The sequence below is a fragment of the Crocuta crocuta genome, unplaced genomic scaffold (assembly GCF_008692635.1).
Source record: "Crocuta crocuta isolate KB4526 unplaced genomic scaffold, BGI_CrCroc_1.0 scaffold345, whole genome shotgun sequence".
NCBI classification, from domain to species: Eukaryota; Metazoa; Chordata; class Mammalia; order Carnivora; family Hyaenidae; genus Crocuta; species Crocuta crocuta.
In genome coordinates this window covers 1688357-1708095 of record NW_027527574.1, presented here as the reverse complement: position 1 = coordinate 1708095, position 19739 = coordinate 1688357, and the positions used below count along the sequence as shown (strand labels likewise).

General features: G+C 41.1%; 1 protein-coding gene across 2 annotated transcripts in view; it reads left to right on the top strand.

Annotated features, from left to right (window-relative positions):
• The first annotated feature begins 384 nt into the window (after positions 1-384).
• Positions 385-19739, top strand: part of NR3C2 (nuclear receptor subfamily 3 group C member 2) — a 343432-nt gene continuing 324077 nt past the window's right edge. Inside the window, exons 1-2 of one of the 2 annotated variants that reach the window (XM_077770731.1) lie at positions 385-402; positions 7401-9159. In XM_077770731.1, the coding sequence (XP_077626857.1) occupies positions 7403-9159 (1757 nt within the window). In that variant the 5' untranslated portion in view covers positions 385-402; positions 7401-7402. Of the gene's footprint in view, positions 403-1660; positions 1857-7400; positions 9160-19739 lie in introns of those variants that run through there. The other variant, XM_077770725.1, reaches the window with a different exon arrangement.

Sequence of the window (19739 nt, the reverse complement as noted above, 5' to 3'; positions counted from 1 at the left end):
ACCCCCGGCTGCGGGGTCCCGGGGGCCTCTCGACCGCGCTCTGCGCAGGGGACTGCCGAGCACCGAGTCGTCCCCGCCGCCAGGGAGTTCCCTACCTGCAGCGGCGGAGAGTTCGAGCCTTCCTGCGTTCTGGGTCTGGAATCCCGAAGCTTAATTACTGTAAAGAGAGGAGGGGCCTTTGGGCANGGATCAAGACAAGGGTGAGGCTGGACCTGCACAGCTGCCGCCACCGGACTGCGGGTCGCCGTGGGCCGGGGGACCAGATTTAGGTGTGTACGTCACTGGCGCTGACTCCCGGCCAGCCGGGAGCCTAAAGCCGAGNTCAAGACAAGGGTGAGGCTGGACCTGCACAGCTGCCGCCACCGGACTGCGGGTCGCCGTGGGCCGGGGGACCAGATTTAGGTGTGTACGTCACTGGCGCTGACTCCCGGCCAGCCGGGAGCCTAAAGCCGAGACTCAGACGCGGAGCTTCAAAGTCCTTAGAAATCAAAGTTAAGAAGCCCATCCTTTTGCTTAGTAACTACAGCGTTTGGGTGGGCGAGAGGAGAGTCAAGGTGGGGGCGGTTGGAGGGAAACCGAAATTTCTTCTTGCAGTCACTGGATCCTTAGAAAACTGTTTGATTCCTCCCCCCCTCCTGTATGTTTCTCCCGATTATGCGCACCCCCTTCCCCCCATTATAAAGAGGTGAATATCCTCGATGGTAAGCTTTCTTTCAAATTGAGCTAGTGGAAAAATCCNCTTTGGTCCTTTTTTTTTTTTTTTTGGTGGGTGGGGGTGGGACAGAGGCTGCGTTTAAAGGGCTTTGGCTGCACTGAAATTACCCACTTTTCCCGCACGGTTAAAACAAGGAAATTCAAATCGAGTGGGAACGTGATCCTTTTGCTCGCTGGCAGCAACGCTGCGGCTGCTCCGCTGAGAGGTAACTCGCATGACCGAGGAAAGGGGCGGGGAGAGGAACCTCGGGGGTCGGGCAAAGCCCACTAGGAGTCCTCCCCTGCGCGCGGACGTGTGGGCGGTGCCTCGGCCAGGACTGCCGCTCACCTGGCGCTGCAGGTGGAGAGCATGAGCGAACAACATCTTGACTGGATCTCGGAAAAACCGACTTCTTCCGCGTCACCACACTTTTCACGTCTTTCCAGATAGCCTGAGGTCGGCTAGGAGGAGAGTCAGGTGGGCGCGAGCAAGTTTGGGGCAGTGGAGCGAGAGGGGCTGGGGTCAGCGTGTGGATGGTGCCTAGTGCCCAGTGCCGTAGCTGCTGCCTGGCACCCCAAGCGCCCGCCGTGGCTGCGGCTTTAAGGGAGCTGCCGAGTCTAGGCTGTGTCGCAGCAACTTTGTATCAGTCATGTCGCCCTCCTGGTGACTGACAGCCACGATTGTCCAATGAGAAGCCCGCCTGACCTGTGTAGCGTGGAGCCTTGCTTCCCTCCGGGCCAATGGGAAGGGCTCAGGGGGGCGGGATAGCAACCTGAACTTTATCTGGACATGTGACCACCCCGGCCCTGGAGCTGGCCCACTCCCCCTCCGGGCTTTTGCCCGCCCTCTCTCCCTCTTTCCCTTCCCACTTCGGCTGCCCCGGCCCTGGCCCTGCCCCCGCCCCCTCCTCTCCGCCCCTCCGCGCCCGGGGTGTCATTGGGCCGGAGAGAAGCAAGCCAACTTCAGGCTGCTCGGAGGAAGCCCGTGCAGTCAGTCACCTGGGTGCAAGAGCGTTGCTGCCTCGGGCTCTCTTGCTGCAGGGAGAGCGGCACTCGCTGGCCTGGATGTGGTTGGATTTAGGGGGGCTCCGCAGCAGGGGTGTCGTGGCGTTGGTGAGCGCTGCAACAGGTAGACGCCGAGAGACGGACCCCGGCCGAGGCAGGTGTGTAGGGGTGCGCTGCGGGGCGCCGCTTGCCGGACTCGGCTTGCGGCCGCGGCACGGGAGCGTGCACTTTGCAGAGAGAAGTGGCTGCGTAATCCGGAGGCACAGTCAGTATGGTGCTGCGTGCTTGTTGTTTTGTTTTGGTTTTCCACTTTTTCCCCCCTTTGGCCGCCAGAGGACTATTTTGGGAAAGTTTGGCCACTTTGGATAAATGCCCTCTAACGAGCAGCTTTCAGCCGCCTTTGGCAGTGGGAGGTCTGCCACCCTTCCCATTCCCCAAGGATGAATTTCGAATCGTTTTCCTTTTACAATTTTTAAAGGACATTTGAATAGTATTTCTTTCCTCTATCAATTGCGGAAGCACCCAGATCTTAGCTGGAGGTGTAGCGGAAAAGGGCAGTTGAAGGAGATACAGAATCCTGATGGTGCCTGTATGAAGGGGACTCTGGAAATTCGTGCAATTACCGTACCCTAGTATTTATAAAACTGTTGAGAGAGGCTACTGCTTTCTGTGGCATCAGTTGCAATTCTAAAGGCAGGGGAGAGGGATGAAGCTTCTTTTGATGTCATCCGTACCCTACTACTGAATTTTAAAAGACCAGGTTTAAATCATAATGGTTTAGGGCACCATCAATTTTAAATATTTGTTATAACCTAGAAGTTAGGAAAACTTTTGTTTGATAGCAGACAAGTTTTGGCAACCACCGAATTTCTAATTCACTAATATACTTTTTTAACATTTGTACTGCCATTTCTCTAGGTGCTGTTATTGATGGTATTTACATCATAATGTAATGATAACAGCGTTCTCCATCTGTGAAGTTCTGTGAAGTTTTAATTTTATGTTTGAGTTAAAGGCACACTATGGTTAAAATGCCTGAGCATGGAAGTTTAAAAAAATAATCTAAAGGGGAGCTTTTTCCTTTAAGGGAGAAATAGTGTGGCTTGGGGATTTTAGAAAGATCAGGTGGCTCAGTGAATTAGGTGAGTGAATAGAAATCAGGTGTGCTCAGTTCTAACTGGTTCTCCCGCACTCTTAGGTGACCTTGGGCAGGTTTCTATCATTTGCCTTCTTTATAAAGGAGGGGAACATAATAATCGTTCTATAGTGGGGATGACATAAAAGTAGTTACATATGGCAAACTTTTACAAGGACGCAACCAGTGAAAATTGTGACTTTAAGATTATGTCTTTAAAGTGCCATATTATAGTGAAATAACTATTGAAAATGATATGTTTTAAGTGGGACTAGGTTTGGGGGGGATGTTAAAAGTGAAAGTGTTTTCAGATAGAATATAAATTGGCAAGAATCTTTGTTAATATTCTTGAAAAAAGCTATTTCCTTATGGAAAAGAACAACTTAACACAGACTGTAAAACAAAATTTTAAAGTCAGATTTGTCCTTTGCAAAAATAGTGTTAAAGAGCATATGCATAACTTAAACTGAACTTCTATCAGTGCTTTTTCATACTTTTGTGAAATTTCCTTTATGTTTTGGGGGAGGTCATTTGCATGAAAATTAAAGGGTCATCCTGGTTTTTGTCTTTGTCCCAAGAGAGACTCTGTTACAGTTTCCCCGATGTAAGGGAGACAAGTCTGATTCTGTATAAGCTAGATATGTATACTAGTATCTGCTTCATCTTCTACTTCAGTAACAAAAACTTTCCCTTTACCCTCTGGTTGTTAAGTTCTATGAGGATCATATTCATCAACTAAAATTTTCATTATTTACCTGTACTTTCAGGTTAACTGAAATTCTGATCTAGCCATTGTTATTGTGCTAGTTCCAAAAAGATAACCTGGGTTTCTTGGAGAACATAGGAAATAAATGCCTAGCTTATTTGTTTACAGAGAAGACTGATTAAAATAATAGGGGGAATGCAGTATAAAATCTTTTAATATTCCTAAATTTTTAAGAACTCTGATCTTGAAAAATCTTTGCAGTAGAAGCCATACAGATACTAGATGTTCTCTGTCCTTTTGTGCCTTTCTGTTGCGAACCTTTATTTTCTTTGTTGAGAAGTGCATTAAGTCGGTAGATGAACATAGTACCTTCAACAGAACTAATTTAGATTTCAGTGAAGCCTTTTGCAAACTCTTTAATGATAGCCCAGTTGATAATGTGGTGAAATGCAGGCTGTTTTATGTTATTGTTAAGAGCTCAAGGCTAGCCAAACAGAACTTGGAAAGTTGTGATCAGCTGCATGTTAGTTGATAAGGTGCTTCCTTGCGGAGTGCTTTAAGATTGTACTTGCCTGCTATCTCCCATGTCATTTCTCTTTGAATCTTCGTGTAGCCTCACAAGTCTTAGATTTGGCTCCTACTTTAGGGCAGTATGATGAAAGGCATCCTTTAGAATATTAGTAGGTGTTGTGAAAAAAGGGGAAAGTGGCCAAATTATTTAAAGGACATTGGATTATAAAGGAAACAGGTTTCTGTTCTGGAAAACTTCTCAGGAGTTTAGCATGCAGATTTACAGTGTGAAACTTTGAAAAAGCAGTAAGTGATCACCCTTTCCAAAAATCCATTCCCCAATTTTGTCTTCCAAAAAAGACATTTGGAGAATGGATTTTTGGAAAGGGATCTGGAGATGGGGATTCTCCTTTCAGACTCAGGGTACATAGGCCTGTTGCTTGGGGTGGGAGGAGTATGGGGGTGCAGATGAATAATGCAGCTGTAGGTGGAAGGTGGGGAGGCTGGAGCCTTTGGAGGCCTTTGGCAAGGGTGCCTAGGCAAGGGTGACTTGCAGCCATTAGGGTTGAGCGTGGTGCAGTTCACCAAGACGAGAATGTGGATTTAAGGACAGGGCTCCGGGAGAAGGGCGTACACAGAGAATACACAGAAGACGTTCATTTTTTTTTTTTAAGTTTATTTTTATTTATTTATTTTGAGAGAGGGAGAGAGTGCACGTGAGCCAATGGGGGAGTAGTAGAGAGAGAGGTAGAAGGAGAATCCCAGGCAGGCTCCTCACTGTCATAACAGAGCCCTATGTGGGGTTCAAACTCCTGAACCATGAGATCATGACCTGAGCTGAAGTCGGGTGTTTAACCAGCTGAGCCACCCAGGCACCTCAAGATGTTCAGCTTTGAACATGAGTAGACATGTTTCTTGTGGTGTTTAATCAATTTGGAGCTGAAACATCTATACCTTAGATATGCATCTGTTAAAGTTTGGTATGGGGAGGACAGAATATTCTTAGGTAGAAGTAGAAACACAGAATATTTGTATTTTTCAACCTATGTCCGTAACTAAATGGTTTTTCAATAGAGGACAGTATTAGCAGAAGCCCCATTAACCAGATACACACACACACACACACACACACACACACATATGTGTGTGTATATATATATGTATATTTCAACTTGTCTTTCATCCATACTAAATTTTTTGGCTAGAGTTACCAGATAAACAACTGTTGTAATTTGATTCATTTTCCTCTGTTTTGTGATTGACTTGTCCTTAGGAACTTATAGAATAATGTTCTTTAAAAGTAGGCTACATGCTAGATTTTAACCATCACAAGTTGAGTATCAATTATATTATGGAGAAAAACTTTTTATTTGTACTAGGTATCTGCTTGAGATGCAGTGGTGAAACTGATAAAGTTTCTGCCTCTTAAAATCTAGTGTAGAATACAAAAAAGTAAGAGGTATTTACGGTACTCAGTTTATGTATTAAATGTCAATATACAGCTTTGTGATATCTATTGCCAGTTTATTTAGTAGAGCCATTCTCTTATTTTTCTGTGTTAGTTAATACAAGTTCTGTAGCCGGAAGATTTCCTGGTCTCTCTTTCATGAGGAGAAGCCAGAGAGGATGGAGGTAGTGCATGGTCAAGGTGGGGGAAAGGATGAGTGGGCCTAAAGTAATATTGGCATACAGAACTGCAGAAACTGCATTGGACTTTTATTTGGGTCATGGATTGTTTACAGACCTAAAGGATTTGAAAAATGTATACATAATGACTTCAGCAGTTTTGTATATTACAATGTACCAATGAAATTTGTACTGAGAATGAGTTAATTTTCTTTAAAATATGTTTCTTGAGAGTGATGGTTCTCAAAAGGTGGGTAAATATTGCCCCCTACTCCTGCGAACACCCAAGGGGCATTTGGCAATGTGGAGACATTTCTGTTTGTCACAGCTGGGGATGGGGAATGCTACTGGAGTCTAATGTGCAGGTGTTAGAGATATTGCTAAACATCTTACAGTGCGGAAGGACAGACCTTCTCCACAAAGAATTATCAAGTCCCAAATGTCGTTAGTCCCAGGGTGGGGATCCCTTGCTGTAGAGAGACCTGGGATCAGTTTTCAGCCCTGCTATATAGCTGTATGGCCTGTGCCTTGGTCTCCCCACTCTATCGTTTGGATAATAGTTTTACTGACCTCGTTAAGGTAAATAAGAGACTTATAATGTTCCATTGAATCATATAATGCATTGAATTATGTAAATATAGCCTATTATAATGATTTTGTATATGAAATAAATTTATATAGAGTCAGTAGATATGATTGTATATCTTAGAAAAAAACGAAACAAACCTGTGGGCTCCCCGAGGATGAGGACTGTACCTGTTTTGTTTATCACTATAGATTCAGTGACTGATTAAAGGCCTAGGATGTAGCATGCACTTGGTAAATATTTGTTGAATGAATGAACACATAAATCGTCAGGACTCATCTCATATTTCCTCCATTTTCTATTGAAAATAAAACTGTCTCTGCTGGAAGTCTTTATAGCAGAGGTACCACTAAATAAGGATACATGTTGAAGTCCGTGTCACTATTGAGATACAGAGAATCTGGTGCTGACATTCCCAGGTTCTCATACTGCCTGTCTGAGCTGTGGACCATCTTAATCAGGATATATGAATCTTTTCTTTTTAGAAGTGACACTGGATTATCTTCATCACTAATCCGTTTTAAGAAAATCTTATTTTTTTTTAAAAATCTTAAATTGTTTTTTCCTGTGATAATTCACTTGATAACTTTATATTGAGAAATGGTAATATTGATTGCATTTCCGTATTGTTTTTAATAAAACCACATATTAGATCTGGAAAGCAGCTTCCATATGCTGAAAGACTCCAAACATTGTGGACTCAGAAGATTTAGTTTTAAGCCCATATTCATCACTTATTATGTCTTTGACTTTGGGCAAATAAACCATATTCCTAAGCCCTTAGTTTCCTCCTTGTCTGCCTCATCAGTCCCCAGGTTACTCAGAATATTAAATGAGTTGACATTCGTAGACATTCTTTGCAAATTCTAAAGCCTGTATTATACCAGATATGTTACTTTTATTTACATGCAAAATGCTTTTGTATGATTGCTGCTCATATTCTGGCCTCTGGACAAGTTATAGTCAGGACTCTTTTATAACAGCACCCAAAAAGGTAATAATTTTAATATAACCAGAGGTACTGTTTATAAGTAGAATATGCATTTATAGTTTAGTAAATGCAACTTGAGAATGTCTTCTAGAGTGATATTGCTATAAATGACTCTAATTCAATTTTTTAATATAAATTTATTTGTTAGCTATGGAGACCAAAGGCTACCACAGTCTCCCTGAAGGTCTAGATATGGAAAGACGGTGGGGTCAAGTTTCTCAGGCTGTGGAACATTCTTCCCTGGGACCTACAGAGAGGACTGATGAGAATAACTACATGGAGATTGTCAACGTAAGCTGTGTTTCCGGTGCTATTCCAAACAACAGTACTCAAGGAAGCAGCAAAGAAAAACACGAACTACTCCCTTGCCTTCAGCAAGACAATAATCGGTCTGGGATTTTAACATCTGATATTAAAACTGAGCTGGAGTCCAAGGAGCTTGCAGCAACTGTAGCTGAGTCCATGGGTTTATACATGGACTCCGTAAGAGATGCTGACTACACCTACGATCAGCAGAACCAACAAGGAAGCATGAGTCCAGCAAAGATTTATCAAAATGTTGAACAGCTGGTGAAATTTTATAAAGAAAATGGCCATCATCCTTCCACTCTAGGTGGTGTGAACAGGCCCTTGAGGTCCTTCCTGTCTGACTCCGGGAGCTCTGTGAATGGTGGGGTCATGCGTGCCATTGTTAAAAGTCCTATCATGTGTCACGAGAAGAGTCCGTCCGTTTGCAGCCCCCTGAACATGACCTCTTCAGTTTGCAGCCCTGCAGGTATCAGCTCTGTCTCCTCCACGTCTGCCAGCTTTGGCAGCTTCACAGTGCACAGCCCTATCACCCAGGGGACTCCTTTGACATGCTCCCCTAATGTTGAAAACCGAGGCTCCAGGTCACACAGCCCGGCACACGCCAGTAATGTGGGCTCTCCTCTCTCAAGTCCATTAAGTAGCATGAAATCCCCAATATCCAGCCCTCCGAGTCATTGCAGTGTAAAATCTCCGGTCTCCAGTCCTACTAACGTCACTCTGAGATCCTCTGTGTCTAGCCCTGCAAACGTCAACAACTCAAGGTGCTCTGTTTCCAGCCCTTCCAACACAAACAACAGATCCACGCTTTCCAGTCCAACGGCTAGTACTGTGGGATCTATCTGTAGCCCTGTAAACAATGCCTTCAGCTACACTGCCTCTGGCACCCCTGCCGGATCCAGTGCAGCCCGGGATGTGGTTCCTAGTCCAGACACACATGAGAAAGGTGCTCATGAGGTCCCCTTTCCTAAGAGTGAGGAAGTAGAAAATGCCATCTCCAATGGGGTGACTGGCCAGCTTAACATTGTCCAGTACATAAAACCAGAGCCAGATGGGGCTTTTAGCAGCTCATGTCTAGGAGGAAATAGCAAAATAAATTCCGATTCCCCATTCTCAGTACCAATAAAACAAGAATCAACCAAGCATTCGTGTTCAGGCACCTCTTTTAAAGGGAATCCAACAGTAAACCCATTTCCATTTATGGATGGTTCATATTTTTCCTTTATGGATGATAAAGACTATTATTCTCTATCAGGAATTTTAGGACCACCTGTGCCGGGCTTTGATGGTAACTGTGAAGGCAGCGGATTCCCAATGGGGATTAAACAGGAACCAGATGATGGGAGCTATTACCCAGAAGCCAGCATCCCTTCATCTGCTATTGTTGGTGTGAATTCAGGTGGACAGTCCTTTCACTACAGGATTGGTGCTCAAGGTACAATATCTCTATCACGATCGGCTAGAGACCAATCTTTCCAACATCTGAGTTCCTTTCCTCCTGTTAATACTTTAGTGGAGTCATGGAAATCACATGGTGACCTGTCTTCTAGAAGAAGTGATGGATATCCAGTTCTAGAATACATTCCAGAAAACGTATCCAGGTAAGTTGGCTTTTCCTCCTTTTGTGAAAATCATGGCTTTATAAAATGTTGAAAAAGTATTTACAGTTGATAATTTTAAACACACTTCAGTTTATGGTTTTATTTTATTTTATTTTATTTTATTTTATTTTATTTTATTCAGAATGGTCATTGAGTGCTCCCGTCTTTCCTTGTTCGTATATGTTACTGCGTTTTTGAAGTAGAGAAAAAAGAATTCTTAAAATCTTTTAGAAAATACTGGTGTTGATTTTGAAGGAGTGAGCATATATGGGTGGCTCCTCCCCCGTTTCCACATTGCCCGTTGTAGATGTTTAGGAAAAGCGTGTTGTGTACTGCATGATACTGTATTTACTTTAGCAGACTGTTTTTTTCTTTAGCTGTACACCGGTTCACTAGAATTGTTTTAAATTCATTTCTTTGTGGTTTTAGTCTTTTTTTTCTTAGCTTTTTTTTTTTAAATTAGTCACTTCAATGTTTGTGAAATATGGAATTGAACCCCAAATCTGTTACCACTAGCTCTGCACCCTCTTCGTCCTTTTCTAGGTAGGTTAATTGTATATAAGTCATGGTTCTCAATACAAATAAATCATTTCCTTAACTGTGAGGGCTTTTTAAAGACTCAGCACATCTGAAATTACTAAGTGGACAGTCTTGCTTTCTTACTCATATTGTAAGTGAAACATGTCACAGCAGTTTTGAATTGGTAGATTTATAACTTTTAAGATCTGCAAGAAGACATGCTTTACTTACTGTAAAATATCTCTTGACTTTCCTTTTTGCAGATAGCATACTGTATGTATCTAGAAAAAAAAACAAGGAAGATTTTTGATATGACTATAAAGGGTGGTTCTAAGTTATACAGTGAATACTTGAATTGAACTTTGCTTCGGTACTGGTTTTATTACATGGTTGTGATAAATGATCCCTTTACTGAAAATATAAAGAATAGATTTCCTAGATATGGTTCATTCCTTTGGCATTTAGGAATATGTGGATATGTTCCTTAAAAACTTATGTTGTGGGAGAGAGGTTCTTCCCATTAGCAATAGAGGGTTTACGTGTATTTCTGTATCATTCTCCTTCTGTCTTCCTTATGAACCAAAAGCTAAAACTTGAATTTGTGCATTCTTTTCCTTGTCATCAATGCAAACCTTGCTCTTCTGACCTTTATGGAAGCAAACATTCCATTTACAGGATACGTTATAACAGTTCTCCGTTGCATGAACTATGTCATACTGTGAACCTGCCTCTCAGTCTCTTAAATTCTAAACCGTAATGAAAGATAGCCCAAGACAGCATGGCTTTCATCAGAAACAAACTCAGCATGTGGTCTACTGCTAGTGCTTTGTTTTACTTTCAGAGAAGGAAATTTTGCACATGATGTTGATATTTTCTTAAGTGATGTTTTTAGTGAGTTAGTATGAGGGAGTATAGCCTGGTAGTTGAGGGCATGCTGCCCTGGTTGAAATCCCAGCTCTGCCACTTAATTGCTTTGTGTCGCTACCCATATACCTTCACCTCTGGGCTTTAGTTTTCTTATCTGGGGGAGAAAGAAGAAAGAAAAGAAAAAGAATTCAATGTACCCATCTCAAAGGGAGTTACGATAATTGAGTTAATTTATGAGAAGCACTTTGCATATCATCTGATATGCAATAGGTATTACATACATTTTAGATTTTGCTGTTAACATTTGATTAGTTTGCACAATTTTTAGTTTTTGTTAATTTTTTTGTTTTCATTATATGAAATTATACAATATTTTAAAGAAATATTTTATACATGGTTGAAAAATATTTGTTGATAATTCTTATGATTAAATTCTCATTTTTCATGGTTAGGCACCATACATTTGCCATCATATTTCTTTTTTTGTTTGTTTGTTTTTTAATGTTTATTTTTTTTTGAGAGAGAGGGAGCATGAGCGGGGGAAGGGGCAGAGAGGGAGAGAGAATCCCAAGCAGGTTCCATGCTCAACACGGAGCCCCACTAGGGGCTCGCAACCAGGAGATCATAGCCTGAGCTTCACTGAGCCACCCAGGCGGCCCTGCCACTACATTTCTATTTATGCTTTTTTTAGTTTTGAAGGCAGTTGCTTTGGGTAAATAGTAGAGATATAGTAGATAAAATCATGAGTTCTTTGTATTGTTCTGCATACTCTTTCTACTACCTTAATTGTAGTTTTTACACTCCTGAAGCCCCTCCAGATGGTCTAGTGACCCATAGCCTTTAACATGTTAACATGAATCAGTGACCTTGAGCCAACCCGGTGTTTGTGGGCATTGGAGGTATTGTTCAGTGTCTCTCCTGGAGTATTGCAAAATTCTTCTTGTATGGGTTACTATGATCAGAGAGGGTTCATTTTATTTACATACGTGTTAGTATCATTGCTAGTTTGTAGAAGTTTTCCCAAAACTTTTAATAACAAAGCTTTATTGTTATTCAAAGTCACTTATAGCCTACTGATTCTTTACAGCTTTTTTTGGTGAATATTATCAAAACCCATTGTTTTGATCATTCTCAGAATAAAGGCTCAAGGATCAGAAGATATTTAGACTTTTTTTCTAGATGGCAGTTTACATGTTGTAATATTTCATTTAACCTCCTCTATGCTTCATCCCTGGTCTCTTATTTTGTGCCTTTTGGATCAAAATTGAACCTTTTTGTCTATATCTTAATGTGGGATGATGATATCCCATTCTGGGGGATGGGGAATAAAGAAACAAGTTGTGGAGGATCAAGGCAGTGTGTGACTGTTTGTAGGTTTTGTAATAACCTTCGTCTTTAGATTGAGCTCGAGACTGTTTTCTAGTAGGTGTCAAAGTGTTGTTTGGGATTCCTGAGACCCTCTCAAGGAGGGTTGTGGAGTGAAAGATCATGCATCAGTAAAAGATCCACTCAGAATGGAAGATTGACCAGTGATCTAGTGTATGAAGAGTTCACTCAAAGGGTTTCAGATTCTGCACTGCAACTAACCTTTGAGAAACTACTCAGTTGCAGTTTTCAGTGTAGTGTCAAAGAATCACACTGCATTTATCTCCAGTGATCATTAAGATACTCCTCCTTTTTCCAAGAACATATTCATATGAAGCCAGATTTTCTTCATATCCTTGAACCAAAACCTGTCACCACATAACCACACATTGAAGCAGAAGTAGATATGAAAATCCAGCACTGTCTTAAGTGAGACAATAGGCTTGAAGGATGTAAAACAGTGCCACTCTTCTCACTGACGTTTTTGTTTTGGGAAACACTTATTTTTCTCATTAACATATGCTCATGTGAATATGTAAGGGCTTCCTAGTTTTAAATGATTTAAAATTAATATTAGTTTTAATTTCTAACATGGTAAATACCATTAGATCTAACTGACCTAAAGGAAAGCTTTTTGGAATCCTCTGTACATTTTAAGAGTGGGCAGGTGTCCTAAGACCCCAAAGGTGAGAATTGCTGGTCTCTTCTGTTCTCTACAGCCTTTGGTAGTGAATGAAAAAAGAGGTTATTACTTTATTTATGTTAGCCTTCCTGAATATTATGTTGAGGAAGGAGTGCCCTATTCAAATAAGAAAAACGATTCTCCTCTCGTTAAATTTTCAAGCTGATAGAAGTGAGTAATGGCCGTGAAGTGTGTGTTGTCCTCCTCTCTGTGGGCATCCTGTGAGAGCGGTGACGAAAGCCATCTGCCTGTTAATCATTTCCAGTGAGTGGATTGCTCGAGCACCACAGTGTAAAGTAAATTATGACACAAGCTGAATGTAAAGCTTTGAGGATGGACACTGGACCTAGTTGTGTCATGTCGATTGGAGTTTCCCTTTCAGCTGGGACACAAACAAAACTGTGACCATGGTGAGTCACAGCTTCTGTTGGCCTCAGTGTCTTCATTTAAAGTGGATGTGTTGAACTCTGTGCTCTCCTGAGGGTCTGGCAGCAAAACCATGGAGTAGCTGTGCAGTCTCCTTGGAGTTCTGTTTGTGTAATATCCTTTAACATATTTGCTAAGCTGGTTTTGAGTATATTTACAGGCCTAGGTCTGTAGTTTCCAGGGTGTCCTGGATAGAAAAATGTTCTTGCCATTTACCATTTGTTTTTATTATTTTTAAATGTTTGTTTATTTTTGAGAGAGAGACCGAGCATGAGCAGGGGAGGGGCAGAGAGGGAGGGAAACACAGAATCTGGAGCAGGCTCCAGGCTCTGAGTTGTCAGCACAGAGCCTGACAAGGGGCTCGAACTCACAGACCATGAGATCATGACCTGAGCAGAGCCAAAGTTGGATCCAGAGTCAGATGCTTAACGGACTGAGCCACCCAGGTGCCCTGACATTTACCATTTAAAAACAAGTAGTGTGACTTATTTCAATTTGAAAAGCAGAGGTTATTTAAATCAGGTCTTTTGTAAAATTTGATACTCACTATGAATTTGTTTTTCTTTTAATTTGCACCATTCCTTTTGAAGACAGGGTTTTCCTGTTGACACAACATTGATGTATATGGCGATGGTCATAGTCACACTGATAGCATCATAACACAGCGGTAACATTGACTTAGACCTTTGAATGTAAAGTTCACTGTTTCAAAGGGCATCTTCTGGTAGGCTTCAAGATGAGTGATAAGGTGTTTATCTTATTCTGTGCTGCATTTTTTTCCATGATAGGATGAAACAATTTAGTAAATAACCTACAGTTATTTTTTCTTTTTCAGTTGTCCCTAGAGTTTTTAAAAGTTCACCTTCTGTAGTACACCCAAAGCCTCAGAATTCAAGGAGTTTGTTAGAAAAGTTGCCCTGTCTCTTAACAAACTTTCTGAGTAAACCAGTGAGATCAAATATCTCTGTGTAATGCAAAGTATGAAAGACTGAATTTTTTTTTCCTTTGGTGGGGAGGTGGAATTGGCGTGGTTATTCATGCTTCCTCTAGTAAAGAAACAAATCCGTTACGAATTAGTTAGGTCATTTGGAAGCGAAAACCTGGAACCTTCTTTTTCTTATTATTTGTCTTACAATATTTTGATTTTGAAATTGCTAGTGTACCTAGAATTTCTCCCAGTTAGTATTCTAAATAATATTTTTAGAAATGGTTTCACAATGAGACTTGCTTCTCCTGATGATTCATCCACTTTCATTCATTTATGGTATTTCTGGTAAGAGTAGTGATAATTTTATTGGAAAAAAAAAACCCTTAGTGCTTTTTAATGAACAAGTTGCTATGTAGAGTTTTCTTTGATAAATTTTGCTTTTAACATCACAACTGTCTTACATTTATATGTCAGTATGTCTAGTTTTTATTACCTAAAATATTAAATGTAGTTAGTATACTTAGAACTGTTTACTGCGTACTTTAAAAATGGAGATAAAAGCCCTGGTTTCAGTTAAATAAACTCAAATTATTCAACTTCAGACTGTTCTGGTTGGTTGCATACCTAGCAGTAGTGTGTTAGAACTAAGACGGGGGATGTAGTGTTTAGGGATTTGATGCCTTTTGCAGGAGTAAAATTCGGGATGTGTGTGACCTTTTCTATACTTGCAATGTTTAGAGTGGTACCAGATGTTCTGTTGATCACAAGTAGTTTAGGAGTAACACTTCACTTCCCCTAATGTCTTTGATGCCATTAATTTTTTTCTCCAAAATAATATTTTTTTTCCTAGGCTTTCAACTGTTGCTTTAGTTTCGTACTATTCATCTACTGGTAAAATTTCAGCTCTCCTGCTGTGCAGTGTATCATTCTCTTTCACTTCTAAATTCAAATCAAGAAGAAAATAGTAGCTTGTATATGGAACTTAAATATAGTCATTAATTGTGTATTTTTGTGGACTGCATTCCAAAGTTTGTTAGTGAAGACCCAGGAAATAGAAGTGTGCTAAATGTGTGGTCTTCATCTTAAATTTTAGAATTTCTAGTTTTAAACTTGTCACATATAGGCTTTGTTTTCAGTTTTAAAAGTTTTATTTTGTTCTTTAGTGAAGTAATAATGAAGTTAAACTAGAATTACATATAAACACTTGTTACTTCATTGATGCCTGGAAACCTCTGGATTTATTATTGTCAGTGGTAAGGGCAAGGCCCAAATATCTATGTAGAAAAGAGGTAGAAATCCCTTGTATTTATGCAAGAAATAGAAAACTCTAGTATAAAGAAGGAAAGTGGCCAAACAAAAAGTAACTTGAATACTTAAAAAGATAATTCACTAGGGGGAGAGAGGGAGCTAATAACTGGCGATCTGAATACATAACCGTGGCTATGACATATTGGCATGAATCCTTACCTTATATATTAGGGGTTATTGAGACTTATAAATAAAAATTTTAATTTAAACAGAATGAAATAAGGTTTGCAGTGGGCAAGGTCAAGTTTGTTTATTCTGACAGTATAAGATTAGGCAAATTTTGGAAAATGAGGAGACGGGGTAGTGGTGGTCAGAGTTGATATTTATCCTTAGTCTTGAAAAATTGACAGAGGGTAGGAGTGGTCATTTCCTGATGGAGGGAGTTACGTGAGCAAAACTTGGAGATGGGCAGAAAACACAGAATGTATCAAGCTGTATGGGTGACTGTGACACAGGGAATTGAGAAGAAAGCCTGGAAGAGGTTAGTTTGTTGGAACTAGAAGGGAATAGAACTTGAAAGTCACACTAAGAAGTTTGTACTTAATGTGGTAGGTAATGAGGAACTATTGAAATGTTGGAGCAGGGAAGTGGCATGAGCAGAAGTTCACTTTGGAAAAACCTTAGTTAGGCAGTGGCTGTGGGGTGGAGCCTTGTTAAGAAATCCTTGCAGCAGTACAGGGGAATGGGAACCTGATTCTCTGGAGCAAGGATGTACAGGGTAATGGGACAACAGGGACCGATGTGAGACATTACAGAAGAAGCCCTTGTAGGAGATGATTGTATAAGGTTTTTGTTTTGAAATAATCACAAACCTACCAAAAAAAAATTCAGTCCATTATGAAGAACTGAAAAGAAGCAAATTCTCTCACATAACCGCAATATAACAATCAAAATCAAGAAATTAACATTAAGTTACTTGCTTTGGGTCCATCTTGTGCTTTTTCTGCCCCATCCTGGGGTCAGCTGTTTCTCCAAGGAGTGCCCCCATCCCTGCAGATGATCTCCTGTCTGCCTTTGGGATCTAACAGCGTTCTGGCTCACACGGCCACATTCCCTCCAGCAGATGCGCTCCTTAGTCCTCTCCAGCACTGACTCCCCCTGCCTGGCTGTTCTCTCCCTGCTTGGCCACTACTCTGCACTAGAACATGTGAACACCTGGACACTTGCATGCTTCCCGTCGGCCGCCCCTCCCCCCCACCTACATTGGGCATCAGAGCTACCGTTGGGCTTGGTGCCCTACAGTGGGCCAAGACACCTATTCACACCCTACCCGCTACTGTGGATTTCTACTTCGCTATGTCTTGCCTAATGGTTTTAGGACTTAATTATCAAGGAAGGGAAAGGAGAGGGTTTGATAGTTAAGTAGAAATGAAGGGTCGAGTATGTGGAAAATCAGTGAAAACTCAAGTTGTAAGTTTGACTGTCATGGATAATGGTAAAAAACTAAGGGAAATGGAGAGGTCAAGAAGAAATAGGTCGGAGAAGTGATGATTTATCTTGGTTATGTGAGTTTAAGTTCATAGTAAGAGTTCTCCTTATAGGTAGAAATGTTGGTCTGGAGGTGTGGGAGGCCTCTTCATAAAAGTGGCAATTGAGGGCATCAATGTGGGTGCTATTGCCCAGGGAGAGACTGTATCTATGACTCAAATGTGGATTACAGTGCTTTGTATGAGGCATTAGGAGGAATAGAACCCCATTTGGGAGATGAGCAACACATCCTAATAAAGGAGACAGAGTTGTTTAGAGAATTAAGATAGTGCCGCGTCATGGATGCCAAAGGAAGGACTCATGTAGTCTTAGACCTTCCAAATTAGAAGGGCTCTAAGACTGTCTATAAATCCAGGCCTGGAATGACGGTCCAGAGAGATCACATGCCTTTTCCAATATCATGCAAAGCAGTTGGTAACAGAGCTGGCAGTCGATCCTGCCCTTTTGTCTATTATATCCTTTTCATCAGTGGAGATGGTGGTTCAAAACCTGATGATGGGAGTGAGGAAAACTGGAAATTAGACTGAGTAGTTGGTGCTGGTAATTTTTTCAAGAAGGAGTTCTGTAGAGTGGTAGGAACGGGAATCAGACTGTGATTGATTAAGAAGTGAAGAAAGAGGAGGAGAAACTTGGGGGATGTGGGCACAGGGTTTACCCTTGGGAGGCATCTGTTCAGTGGTAAAGAGAAAGGGTGAGAGAAGAGATGCTAGCACCAAGGAATAGCAGGATCAGAGTGAGGGTTTTGTTGGACAGGTGAGATATGAAAAGGGTGGTAGAGGAGATTGTGCTCTGATTGAGGTGGAAAATGTGAGAAGGAGAGCAGATAATGATGAGGGCAGTGTCTGGGGAAGTTGAGGGTAAAAGGGAGACTGCAGTTAGCTTCAGGTTCAGATATTTAACTGCCACCTTGACCCAGTGTATGTAAGCAGTTGCTGGCCACCCGTGTTACTGTTTTTACAGATAGGGAAACTGAGGCTCAGATGGTATTCATGATTTGCCTGAGGCCACATTATTAAGGTAAATGATGAAACAAATGCTTGAGATAGAGAAGAAAACTGAATGTCCTAAGAAAGACAGATGGGTTTTAAAAACAGAAATCAGATTATGTGGCTGATATAAAGCCCTCTGGCTGACTCTCATTGCAAGCAGCATAAAGTAAAATAATCGAGGGTCTGAAAAGCACTCAAATATCAGACCTCTGACTACTTTATTTAATATCTGTTTTTTCCTTACTCATTCTGCACACTGACCTTTCTGTGACTCAGACCAACCAAGCCCCCTTCCCTCTGGGACCTCTACACTTACTGTTCTCCCTGCTGAGGCTCTGCCCCCAGATTTTGGTTGCCTGCTCCTTGTCACTTGGCATTAGCTCAAATGTCACCCTCTCGAAGAGGCATTTACTTCATAAAGTGGTGACCCCCCCCCCTTCTAACAACACATCACAGGCTTCTGTTCCCTTCATAGTGCATACCTATCAGTTATCTTTGTTTACTTCATCCAGTTAGATGTAAACCTCCTGAGAGCAGGAAGCTTATCTGTCCTGTTTGCCAGTGTATTTGTCATACCTAAGACAGTGCCAGGCACATTGTTGATGTTCAGTAAATCCTGAATGAATGAATGAATGAATGAATGAATGAATGGACTGCTTAGCATAGGGACTTGGGGACAGGCAGATATCTGGAATGACCAGATAAGTGTTGGTGATTGTGTAAGACTACTACAATTATTGTCAAATAACAGAATGGTGTTTAGCGAAAAGTTGTCATGACCTATGAGCATATTTTTAAGGATTTTCACAAAAATAATAGGTACTGTTCTTGTTTTTTCTCATCTCAGTATAATAAAGTAGTTGGTGATGTGTTACAGGCTATATGGTGACATAGTCTTTATTTACAAGGTCATTTATATTTACTTATCTTTAATTTACAACTTTTTTGTTTTTGATGTATGATTCTAGAAGTTTTGCCCAGTGATTAGTCACATAACTACCACGCGTTCAGGGTAAGAATAGTTCTCTCTTCCATTGAAATTTCCGGCCAAACCCTCTCTCTTCACTCTCAAACCCTAGTGACCATTTATATGTTCCCCATCGTTGTAGATCTGTGCTTTGTAGATTGTCGTATATGGAATTACACTTTTTGTAGCCTTTTGATTCTGGCTTCTTTTATTTAGCATAATGCCTTTGGCATTCATCCATGTTGTCTGTATTATTAGTTTCCTTTTAGAGCTGAGTAGTATTCCATTTATGGCTGTACCACAGTTTGTTCATCCACTCACCTGCTGATTGACATTTGGGTTGTTTCCAGGTTTTGCTGTTACAAACAGAGCTGCTGTAAATATTCACATACAGCTCTCTGTATGGACATATGCTTTATTTTTTTTAGTAAACGTGTACACGTAGAATGGCTAGATCATATGGTAGGTATAGATTTAATTTTTAGGAGACTGTCAAGCTGTTTTCCAAAGTGATTGTGCCATTTTTACATTCCTACCAGCAATATGTGAGAATTCTGGTTCCATTACATCGTTGCCAGCACTTGAGAGAGTAGGTCTTTTTAATTACAGACTTTATGATAAGCATGTAGTGAAAACTCACTGTCATTTAAATTGGCATTTCTCTAATGCCTAAATGATGCTGCTCTGGGTTTTTTTCTTTTTTTCCCCATGTGGTTCCTTGCCATCCATAGGCCTCCTCCTCGTGCCTGTTAAGCCTTTTACCCATTTTTATTGGGTTGCTTTCCTCTTTTTGAGTTCTGTTATCAATGGATATTAACATTTAACATATTAACATTCTCTCCTTTTGACAGAAGATCTAGAACTAAGAGAAAATTAGCTATTTAAATTTCTGGATTAACAGGGAAAAATAATAGGTAATTTTCAAATTATTTAGTACCTACTGTGTTCTTCATGCGGTCTTCACTGTATTCCTTTCTAGCCTGGGCGATGACTCACATGAATATATACAGCTTTTTTTTTGGGGGGGGGGGGGCGGGGGTT